The following is a 12,440-nucleotide window of genomic DNA, read 5'->3' on the forward strand; positions in this document are numbered from 1 at the left end:
ATAGATTGGTGTCACAGAACTCTCACGTGGAAGTAGGAAAGGAACAGAAGCAAGAAGGCAAGAAATTAGTAATGTTTCCTGGCTTTTCCATCCCTGTTATTTTTCTCAGTCTTTTGCTAGCAGATCAAGAACTGTATGGAAAATCTAACTGGAATTAGCCAATGGCATCTCTGCATCCTTGTTCTCACCTGTCTGAAGTTGCTGCCAGGGGTCATAGTACCTGGAATCATATTTAGTCCATTCTGGCAGATTTCAGCAAAGGAATAACTCTGTGTAGTTGTACTGCCCAAAATGATCTGCTGGTACAAACCTGCAGCGAGAGGGAAGGGGAAAGGCAGGTGAGGATGATGGACATTGGATCAGAAGTCATCTAATAGGTACCACACTGACCTTGGTCTTAATGTTTCTATGCTCTCAATCTCTAAAGTGTCTTTCTAGGCTTCTTCAGAAGGTTGACCTTGTCTTGGGAGATCATGAATGAGGTGTGTTATTACACTTAAGCTAGTTATTTCTTTACTGTGGGGGTGACTGTGCACTGGAATAGATTGCCCAGAGAAGTTGTGCAGTCTCCCTCACTGGAGACATTCCAGAGCTGTCTGGACGCAATCCTGTGCCATGTGCTCTGGCATGACCTTGCTTGAGCAGGGAGGTTGGACCAGATGACCCCACTGTGGTCCCTTCCAACCTGACCCATTCTGTGATACATGAGAGGGGCTGTGTAAATAAGTGGCATAGAAGTTTAAAACATATTTTTGTGACAGTTTAGATTACTGAGTCCAATTTCATCTTCTGGAAAGAATATTATTAAATTGTTTAGTCTACTCCAATTTCACACTGGAAAGCCAGCGATATTTTCAGGTAAGACATCCAGAATTTTTTCTTGCCTGACCAGTGCTTGATAGAGCTCAAGGTTGTTTGACCATGAGTAAAGCTGATTATGTAATCCAGTTCTTCAGGTAATAAACCAAACAAAATTCAGACTTGAAATACCTATCCAGTTAGGATACTATTGCTTTGTAATAAGAAACAAAAACACTCCAGGCATAAATAAAATCTGGAGCAGGGTTCTTACATACTTGTAGTTAAAATTGAGAATTTTGGACATGTAATAGAAACTGAGTGCAGAGAGATGCAGGCTGGAGTGGTTTTTATTTTTGTTTCCAAAAGTGAGGCCAAAGTTAACTGCAATTTTATTGAAATTGTGTATTCATTTTTCCACTATTCATTCTAAGCATAAATAATTTTTTATTTCTATTTTGCTTTGTGTTGCTATTTTTATTTATTTTATGTTTTATGTTTGTATGTGTTATACACACTTGTTGAATTTACATATCTGGATGAAATATTTTTTGCTCTCAGGTTATCTTTTTCACTGTTATTTGATTGCTATGGAGCCACTAAAGAACTGCAATGACAATCCTTTATTAAGATTTAAATAATAGCTTCAAGGAGAGTACAATCAAGTCGTTTGAATTCAGAAATATGATGGATGTTGTCAGTATTCTTCATTACATCATACTAACATTAACTACTCCTGTTAAGGAAGAAAATATTACAGGTACTACATTGTAGGAATTTCCTTGGAGTACTGAAGTGTTATTTTGGTCTGGACCTTTTTCCTGCTGGTTACCTCAGTATTTCTGGCTTGAATTTCTGCAATAAAAAGTGAAAATAATTGATTTAAGAGTGGCTTGAATTCCAGAGTGAATATGAAACGTATTCTTGATTTTTGTGAAGCTGAAAACATTTAAATGTGTTAAATCTCTACTTAGAGGGCTGAAAAAAGCCTCAGATCTTAGTGAACATGCAAAGCCAGTATCCTGCAATCGAAGTATGAAAGAGAAGAACTGCTCTTGCTTTAAAGTTAAATTCCTTAAATTTCATTCATACCTAGTACAACAATTTCCTGCCATGAGATGTATTTTTGGGGTCTAATTTAACCTTTTGAAAGAGAGATTAAATGCAGTAAGGGAGACAGTATGCAAATTAGGGAAGATTGTATTTCAGCTCTCTACTGTCTTGGCCTTTTAGGACACCCAGAGAGAATGTAGGACCTCTGCCATGGGAGGTGTTTAAGAACAGGCTTCTAGGATTTGGGTTATTCAGACCAGATTTTGTGTTATCTTTACTCTTTACAACTGTATCTTCTGTACCTCTCATTGCTATTAGCTCATGAACTAAGATGAAAGATAATACAGAGATGTTGGGTGAAAAGTTGTTTTGGACCAACTGTTGATAGCCTTCAGGCCCTAATATTTATGTTTTCTCTTTGGTCCTTATCAGAAGGTGTGACTTCAGTGGACCTGGCTGGATGTCAGGATATGTGCACAGTGGTATGCAATGTACCATTCAATATTTATGCTATCAGAAGCTGTGCTTAGCTAACATTGTAGTTTGTGTCATTAGAAATATCTCCAACAGTACTTATTGGTCATGTATGGTTTGACTTCAGTGCTTGATGTTGGCTTGGCCCAGTGCCTCAAGGTTAATATTTTAAGGACGCAGTAGATTGCTTTCTCTGTGTCTCTTGGTCATTTAAATGCTTTTAGAGAAGACTAAAAAACACAACCAGTGTTGTGAAAAGTACCTCATGAAAGAGATTGACACTGGTCTGTGCTGGACCATCGAAGGACCATCTGCTCTTGAAGGTTTCCTCCAGCACTGGCCGAAAGCAAATGTCTGAAGAAAATTATAAGCACATAGGAGACAGGTTTGCTCAAGTGTTCCTAGTATCTGTCCATCTGCAGCCACATCTTTCCAAGCCCAGAATAATGCTTTTATGCTGATTGCTTTCTCAGGTACTCAGCATAAAAGGGGAGGAACTTGATCTAACCTGTTCTATTATATACTGGAGCCATCTGAACTTTTAGCACCTACAACATCCTTTTTAGCACCTAAAGCATAAGGCATTCTCTACTTGAGTATATTTTTTGTGGAAAAGGAGAAATTCCTTTTCCTTGCTGGTAGTTTCAATTTTTGTCCTTGGTTTCTTGTACTGAAACAGATTCTTGTACTTCCAGTACTTGTACAGGAAGATTTTGGTGTTGTTGTTCAGGGGTCAGTTTTATTCCTCTGGTCACCCTTGTTCTTCTGAACTGTTTCCTTTTCACTTAACAGCATTTTTGAACCACTGGATCCAGAAGTGCACAATATATGGAAACTTAGTGACATAGTGGTGCCTTCTGTTATGTTTTCTGTTCCTTCCATGATTATTCATTAATTGATATTTGGAATTTTTGGACTTATACTGATATTGTGTGCTTCCTTGGAGTGAGTATGAATGCAAAATAAATTCAGTCTTGTTGTTTTAGTGTTACCTTCTGCATTTGCTTATTCTGAAATCTGGTCATCTCTTGGGTCCATGTAACTTATGCTTTTGATATACTTTAAGAAGGATTTTAAAGTTTTATATCTTCTGCATGTTTTTTTTATTCACTCTTTTTCTAGGCCAAATATATTGTACTTTTCTATTTAACCACAATAGATTGTAATTTTTACTTTACTCTGTTGAATAATAGAAATCTGTTACTATACCCAAGAATATTCTTGATATTCATGTATTGCTTTGTGGCTTGTTGTATTTTGAGGCTTATGATTGAAGTAAGCAGCAGGTGACTGGAGATTGTCAGAACAATTTCTATTTGCTGTTTCTGTATAAATTCATTTTACTGTTATTACATGTAAATGGCAGTTACTTAGGCAACCCACCTTTTTATTTATAATAGAAGTAAAGCCTTTTTCATAAAAGAGAAAACAAAAGAACAACTGGGGACAAGCCATGTGGGAAACAATAAGTAGTTTCACCTGCAAAGATTGATTTCAGTATTAAGTACTATCTATCATTTAGATGTGAACAGAAAGAGGGGGATCAGTTTCTACATATTCATGATCCCCCCAGCCTTATGAAGCTGGATTTTTGAAGGATAAAGGTGATGAAAAGAACTCAAAAAGTTGGAACTGCTCTCTGTGCTCTAAAAATTTGGGAGGCCAAAGGAAGATGCTAAAATAATTTTTAAAAACCAACCAAAACCATGTTACAATGTTGTTTTTACCATTAGTCATATTCTTTCTTTCACTCTCCTGTCTCCCCCTCTTCCACACCCTGTGTCCCATCATTGCTTTTCTCCTAATTTAGTGCATTTATTGTCAGTGAGAGCAATCTTCTTTCATTATGCTAATCAGCATGTTGATGTTAGAGATCTCCTTCTAAAACTGTTTTCAGCAAAAGAGCAGTACAGACTCAAGCAGAGATTTAAAAATATCTTATTTGTCTGTTTTATGATTTCTTAGTTTTATTTAATTTTCAGTCATTTTCTCAGTGTTTACTTTGTGCAGATTTTACTGAGCTAGATACTAGAGATGGTCTCTGTTGTTGATGAAATTATGTGAAAATAAGCTCTGGTATGTTTTCAGCTGAGTTGTGCACAAATGTGCAACATCAGTACAAACCTAAGTATTTTCCCTGTTTGCAGATGAAACAAAAGAAGTGTTGAAACTTTATACAGAGCTATAGTAAGATCTGCGAAGACTCTGTGATGTTTAGAGTAGCCAAAAAAAAATCAGATAAGCATGGTAATTAAGTTTCATTTAAAAAAAAAAGCAAAGTGGTAAAATTTCATACTGCTGGAGGTTTTATTTTTCTGTCACTGCAGCCAGCTTCTCTTCATGAGCAGATCACAGTAGTTAAGTCAGACACACACAGTAAGCAGATTTATGCTGTCTTCAGAATTGTACATGAAAAACTCCTCAGTGCTTCAGGCTAAAACCTGATTTGCCACATTCTCTCAAATGTTAAGCTTTTTTTATTTGGTATTAATGTTTCTTGACATCTTGCAGCAAGGCTTGGATAGTGCTGCTACAGAGCACTAATCACTTAAGAAAGAATAAAGGTTTTGCCTTTCCAAAAGATGTGACCTTATTGTAAGTCTGGATTCCCTGTCATCTTACCATGTTTATTTATAAGGTAATTGTAATTTTCTTGTAAATTGGAAGTACTCCAACACATGTATTTTTGACTGCTACATGGACTTTTTTTTTTTAATTTGGGTCTTATGGATACTGCAGGTATTTCAGTATAGTCTAAACAGAAAGTTGTACTACTGTACAGACCTCCCACCTGCAGACCTGCAGCTTGAGTAATAAAACACCCTACTCCTGGTCATCTCTTGGGTCCATGTGACTTATGCTTTTGATATACTTTAAGAAGGATTTTTATGTCTTTGTGGGGACAAAACAGTAAAGGGTTGCTAACCCAGGTGTGCCAAGCCACAGCCAATGGTTGTGGTGCCCTACCGGTGGATGTGATTGAGTAGATATTTTCCAAATCTGTGTTAGTAGCTATAGGCTATGTCCAGAGTATCATTCACATGCTGAGACAAAACAAATTGTTGCATTGTACTATCCGTGCTCTGTGTGTCTTTTTTCTTCCCTGGAAGCTTGTTGCATTGTATTCTGTCATTTTTGGGCCCTCCTTTCATCCTGTTTATGCTATTTGGGGAAAAAATAATGGCAAAGCCAGGGCAGAATCAGTAATGATTGAGAGAAAAGTCAGGTTGTTAAATTTGTACCCAGTTTGTAGAGCTGGGCCTTGCTGGGCTTATTGACAGATTCATCGCCAGCACATCTGAGTTCACTTCAGGTAACTCAAGTTGATGCTGTTTTGATAGCTCAAGTTACTTGCTTGCTGTCTTCCTTGTCTTCCTTCCTTCTAGATTATCAACAAAGTATAGGGGGTTTTTTGTTGGGGTTTGTCTGGTTTAGGTTTTTTTGCTAATGTGGTTGTAATGGCAATGCTTGTTGAAGGATGAGACTAGAAGCTGGCTTTTCACAGTTCTTGATTTCTGGGGACTAACTGAAAAGATCTTTCTTCTGTTTGCCTGTAACCCCCCAAGTCCCACAAATTCCCTGCCCCATCTTAGCTCATAGAAGTTGGTTTTTTTGGAAGTGATGAGTGTTAATTTGGTTAGCAGTGGGTTTTGATGGATCTTAAACAGTATTTTCAGTGGTCACTTCTGTAGGGGCTGGCTTGCCTACCTCTTGAAAATGTGGCAGACTGGGGATGGGGGTGAAAGACTGAGGGACTGAAGGTGCTACAGTGCTGCCTGGGGAGGTCACTGGGAGAGGAATGCTTTTTTTTTCTTTCATCCATTTCTGTCTTACATTACTTGGCAGTCTCCATTTTGCCTTTCAGTCTTGTGTAAGCTAGGCTAAAAATTTTCACAAAGACAGAGACTTCCTATTTCTTTTATTATATTGGTAACAGAAACTAAAATCTAGAAAGAAGAAAGTTTCAAGCTGTAGTGTCCATGTCTTGCCAAGGTGGTTGTTGAAGTTTCCAAGTGTGATGTTGCTTTTTAGATAGCAGAATAATGACTTACACCTGATTTTGTATCATAGCTACATATCAATTAGTATCTCACAGCTACCTCTTAACAAGAAATCATCCATACACAGATAGGAAGAGGTGGAATGTAGTACAGATAATTACAGTTTTGTATGGCTCTGTTGTTCAATTGAGACATAAGGACATAAATTTTTATGATCCTTGGCACTGAGCTGTTTTGAAAAAATTGCTAATCTTTTCCACTTCTTTTGCCAGTTGTCAAAACTATCATGATAATAACTGACTGTATTAAAGAAGGTTAGTTTTATAGTTAAAACTCCAGGCTAGAACCCAGCAGATATGTTTCCATTACTTCTCCTGTGGAATGCTCACATGGATTTAGGGTAAGTTGCTAAACCTCTTTGCCTTTTTTTTTTTTTTTTTTTTTTTTTTTTTTTTTTTTTTTTTTTTTTTTGTCTCTACATGACAGAAGGACCAAGCTTTTATATTCTCAGAAAAACATTGGGTTTATATATTGGGGGGACAATACTACAGTACAAATAGAATAATTTATCTCTTGAAAGAAAATCTGATTTTAAAAAGTGAGCTACTTTTTTTACTGGCCTAATTGGCACCTTCACCTCAGGTAGCAATTCTGTGTTCACAGAATGCACAGCAGTGAAGCCCCTACCTTGCTTTGTGTAATTTCCCATCAGTTGTTTTAAGTCTTGTCTTGTAATTGCTGTTCTGTGGCACTAATGAATGGGAGATTTATAATGTTTAAATATTACAAATCTGAACGTTTTTTTTCCCCTGCTTTCCATAAAAACATGGAGTGAAACTGTCACTGCTGATTATTTGAGGGAATTTTACTAATTAGAATTGCATGAGAATTCAGGCTTTTGAGCTGTCATCTGTTCCATCCCCTTCCCAAGTACTGGAGGTTTCAGTAGCTTCAGATTTCACAGTTGTCTTAAATATGTTACTTATTCTGGCAAGAGATCTTGGAGATAACATTCTGGGGTCAATTTTGCAGTTCTACCTGTGTCTGGGCCAAAGCTTTTCTACTTCTGCAAGCAGAATTTGGCCCTCATGTGAGATGTAACCTTTTGGGTCCTTTTCATGCAAATGGACTCAGTTGATTGCAGTGGATCTGCTTGTTTCAGCGAGGGACTGAGTTGTGGCCATGCATCTCCAGGTTGTGAGTTCCAAAATACAGGATCTGGGGTTTCTCTTAAATTAAATGCAAAGTTCACAGGTGTTGGGATTGTCACAGAACCGTTTTGGGAGGAAGGAAAGAATGTTTTGAAAGAGAAGTATTTGAAAGTATGAAAGCTGTGAGTTGCATGGAGGGCCAGGTACCTATAGCCCACACAAACGTGGCAGTATGACTGGAGCTCTGTGAACTCTGAAAGTGCTGCTTAGTTGCTAACATTTCTATGGTAAAGTGTATCTGTGTAGTGTGACCTTTGTTCTTCAGTTATTCAGGGTGCCTGTACAGGTTTTGGCTCTTAACAAGATATTTGGGAAGGAAAGCCATGCAGTGCATCCCATTCCTGAAAATGGAGAGGCGGACATTTCTGTAGATGAGCAACATGACACAAATGCTTGATTTTCTTTGTGCAAATGAGAGGGCCTTTGTGATGCAAAGCAGCATCCTCAAAAGGCAAATGTGCTTTTTTGGTTGTAAATATCCAAGCTAAATACTGCAGTAATTGCAAGCAGAGCTTGGCATTTTTCCTCTCTATTCTCTTCGTTGTTGTATTTTAACAAGTTCTCATGAGACTATTAAAGTGTCTTAGTTTTTGGAACATGTGGCCTAGTGGGGATAACTCTGTCTACAGATGCAGTGGGTTGGCAGCTTGATTTTGCATGTCTTTTCATTTCCCCCAGATCCTGTGACCCAGTGTAACCTTTGGTCTCCCTCTGAAGGCCAGGGTGAGGGAAGTATGAGCAGGTGACTGATGATCACTGTCAATACAGCCTGCAGACAATATGGGAATTACTTTAGCAGTCTCCCACTCCCTTGTGCTCCCCCCATCCTCTCTTAAATCAACAAATGCAAATAGCAGCTTCCTCATTTGCTGCTATCTCTGGGATGCTTCCCAGGCAGCATGGGCTTTGTTGCAGTCCTGCCTATTAAAAAAAGCAGCTTCAGCCCTAGGCAGAAGGAAAAATACCAAGTGGGACCTGATTCCCCCCACTCCCTTAATGGTTAATGCTGCTCATATTTGGTCCTCTGGCATATACAGGTAGGAAGATGCTGAGATAAGGTAGTGCTTGATGTGTGTGGTTCAAGAGGGCAGCAGGAAGTGGCTGGAGCTGTTTGCATTGTTACTCTTTGTCTGGTAAATGTCCTTCTGGAAGGGAGTAGGGATTGCCCAGTGTCCAAAACTTTTACCTGTGCTCCTAGAACCTATTGACTTGAAAGTAGTTTGTATTTAACAACAGCTATGTCTTTACTGTGGGAGACTAGAAATGCATTTGCTAGATTTCAGCATAGGCAGAAGCACAAAGAATTTGTTAAACAACGTTTCTTTCCAAGGTCATAATTGTTTTGTTCAATGCATAATTGTGGGGCACAAATAAATAAAATAGCTGCATTTATATTGTTGTAAGTATAATATGTAGTATTGCATTGTACAGCATACAGTTGATCTTGTTTTGCTTTCCAGATATACAGCTTAACGTGAGTTGTCGTTCAGCAATTCAGGAACATAAGAGTAATGCTGTGCCAGCATTTGGTTAAAATTCTGTTCATCTTATTTTGTCATCGCATATGAAAAGATGTTTTGGCAAACATAAATAAAAGGAAAGTGGTCACTTTGTACATCCAGAAGGTGGTCCTTCTCAGATACCTCAGGATATCAGGTCTGCATTTGATGTATTAGGACTGCAACCAGCCATAATGAAGAGATTTCTTCTGAACTGCCATTAAGGAATATTAGATTAGTAACTGAATCAAGCAAATAGCTATGTATGTAAATGCTCCTCCTGCTTTAGAAATGTGTGTCAGTAGTGCTTGTATTTTATAAGAAGTCTGTGTGCAGTGTGTATTTAATCTTAGTGAATTTGAAAATAGTGACATTTTCTATTGCAAATACTTAATAACAGTAAACTCCTGAATGAAGATACAGGGTTAAAGGAACAGTTGTAAAGCAAGGTGCTGGAATGTTAAGTTGAATATGATTCATAGAGCTTGACATTAAAATTGTTACTCAATCTTTAAGTATTTTATTTTCTCAATCTCTTATTTCGAAAGTATCTTTGTATTTTATTTTTTGTTTTACTTGCTTACCAGAAAGCTTCAACATACTAATATTTTCAGGGAATAAAGATTCCAAATTCAAAAAAATAAAAAAATCCAGAATTAACAGCCCCCTATGCTCCATCTCCAGTATGAATTAGTGCTTTGAATCAGGCACTGATGACTGACACAGTCAAAGCCTGCTTTACCTCTAACTTGCAGTACGTCTCTAACTTATGTCACATTAAGTTTATGGTATATAAGGTTGGGGTGAATCACATGAATTTCATGATCAGCAAGATGCAAAAGGCTGTGATAGGGGTGGTTTGACACTAGAAAGTTGTCTGATTTTAGTGTAGAGGTTTCACATTATTTCAAATATGTTGTGTGTTTCTTTCCCATACCTCTCAGCAAAGGTGGTTTGATGTCAGAAAATTTCCCTATTTCCCTATTTCATCTTCTACTTACCTGTCCTGCAATTTCTGCATCTGCCTGCCAGCAGTTGGGCCAACAGAATGGAGTATTTGTTGGCCACAGGGGCTTAATATTTGCTTTTTGTTGGCCACAGGTGCTGCTGTAGCAGGTTTATTGAGGGTAGGTCCTCATGTTCTGTTTGGCATCCTTTTGGTGTTCTAATCTGTCCATTGGGAAGGGAATTGTTAAAATAAAACTATCATTATTTCAGAGAAGAGCGAGTTGGGCAGAAAAGACCTGTTCACTAGGAAGTTTTAATTTAATGAAATCTGGTTACATCTTAGAGCCTCACACCAGATTATAATGCTATCACAGCATTTGCATATTGGAACATATCCAAGTGGATATCTGTTGGGATCCCATATTGAATTGGAGAGATTAACCCATCTCATGGGAGAAAATCATTTGAGTGTTAAGAATGAAGAAAAATGATACTTTGTGTTTGATTTTTGGAATCCTTTCTTTGAAATGGCCCCTGGTAGAAAAATTTGGGTATGGTTATGTGAGCTTAACTTTCTAAATCAGCATCTCAGACAAATACTCATTAAAGACATTTTGCCTGTCATCAGTTTCTCCTCGTCACTGGGATGATTTTCTTTGCTGCTCAAAGTTGTTTTGTAGCTCCCTAGAAGTAGTTTGCATGTCTTGTAGTTGTGGAAGCTGCTCTTAGCAGAAAAGGGACGTAATATAAGCTGTATAATTCGTGAAGTATTTTTGAAGGCCTTCTTGATGAATGGCACTTTATAAATATTGTAATTAAATTATGGGAAGCATTTATAAGGTGAGTGGATTAATTCTTGGGTTTTTTTCCCAATTTTTATTTGAATGTTTTTCTCTTAGGAAAGTCCCTGTAAAAGAATGGGTACAAAGAGTTCTCTCTTTGGCGTCAATGAAGTTCTGTAGTTTCATGCCAGCTACTTAAGTTCAAAGTTAAAAGTATATTCATTTTACAATGTTAATTGTGCAGTACACTTTTATTTTTTTAAGCCTTTGTTAGAAAAGTTGCTTTCCATTGTTCATTTTGAGGTTTTCCCCCCCTTCCCTTTTGTTTTTGTTTTTCCTCAGTTTCCATTACAAAGAGCAGTGCAAAAATCCAATCTTCCCCTTCCAAAGTGACCCGGCGTTCAATGCAGTCTCCACAGAAATCTGCTCCAGTACCAGCGCAGCGGGGCAGGAAACCAGGTCGGGGCAAACCCCCTGGACAGTCTGCAGTTCCCAAGAAGGGCAGGTCTCCTAAAAATATTCCCCTGACAAAAAGCACCTCTCATACTGAAAATCTTAAAACAAGGAAAAAAAGTTTAAAACCTGGAAAAAAGGTTAGTCCTTATCTACTACTTTATTTTATATTGCAGAATTTTGCAGTGAGATTTTTTTATTATTATCACCTAATTTTCTATCTTCTCTTCAGCCTTCAGGGCTTTACTGTTTTCAGCAACTGATTACAAGAAAAAGTTTAGAATAGCTCTTCTGGAATATTTTAGTATAAGATCCTGTGGATTATTTTATTCCCAAACAAGATTACTGTTTTATTTATGGGTGAGTAATTGGTGTTGAAAAATGCTATTCTGAAGTAGAGAGACAGGGAAGCATTTAAGCTTTTTAGTTTGGGTTAGTTTTTTACTGAACCATATATATAGCTTGCAATTTTTGGGGTTTTTTTCAGGTTTAGAAACACAGAATTAAAAACAGTGGGGACTTCGTTGCATAATTTAAGCTTTTTAAGCATACAGCTGGATTTGCCAAATGAATCTCGTGGATACTCCCTAATCCTTGAGCTTCTACTAGCATGAAGCAGGAAGCTTCTTTTTCTCCAGATGTGGGCCTAATTCTGCCCTGGTCTGAAAGGCATGATGCCTTTCTCCCTGCCCAGCTGAGTCAGACCTGCAGCATTGGCAGCTGCCTCCAGCTTCAGCTCTGGTGGAGCTCTCTGGTCAGGTACACACTGGAGCTCTGGTCAGGTACACACTGGAGCTCTCTGGTCAAGTACATACTGGAGCTCTCTGGTCAGGTACACACTGCAGCTCTTGGTCAGGTACACACTGGAGCTCTGGTTAGGTACACACTGGATCCTTGGTCAGGTACACACTGGAGCTCTCTGGTCAGGTACACACTGGAGCTCTCTGGTCAGGTACACTCTGGAGCTCTTGGTCAGGTACACACTGGAGCTCTGGTCAGGTACACACTGGAGCTCTCTGGTCAGGTACACACTGGAGCTCTCTGGTCAGGTACACGCTGGAGCTCTTGGTCAGGTACACACTGGAGCTCTTGGTCAGGTACACACTGGAGCTCTGGTTAGGTACACACTGGATCCTTGGTCAGGTACACACTGGAGCTCTCTGGTCAGGTACACTCTGGAGCTCTTGGTCAGGTACACACTGGAGCTCTGGTTAGGTACAC

General features: G+C 38.4%; 1 protein-coding gene across 10 annotated transcripts in view; it reads left to right on the forward strand.

Annotated features, from left to right (window-relative positions):
- Positions 1–12,440, forward strand: part of SCML2 (Scm polycomb group protein like 2) — a 73,163-nt gene that overhangs the window by 37,498 nt on the left and 23,225 nt on the right. For all 10 annotated transcript variants that reach the window (XM_071430448.1, XM_071430454.1, XM_071430455.1 and 7 more), the window contains one exon: positions 11,109–11,359. In XM_071430448.1, the coding sequence (XP_071286549.1) occupies positions 11,109–11,359 (251 nt within the window). The remainder of the gene's footprint in view (positions 1–11,108; positions 11,360–12,440) is intronic.

Source organism: Agelaius tricolor, unplaced genomic scaffold (genome assembly GCF_023055355.1).
Source record: "Agelaius tricolor isolate 1412-34295 unplaced genomic scaffold, bAgeTri1.0.p SCAF_7, whole genome shotgun sequence".
NCBI lineage: Eukaryota > Metazoa > Chordata > Aves > Passeriformes > Icteridae > Agelaius > Agelaius tricolor.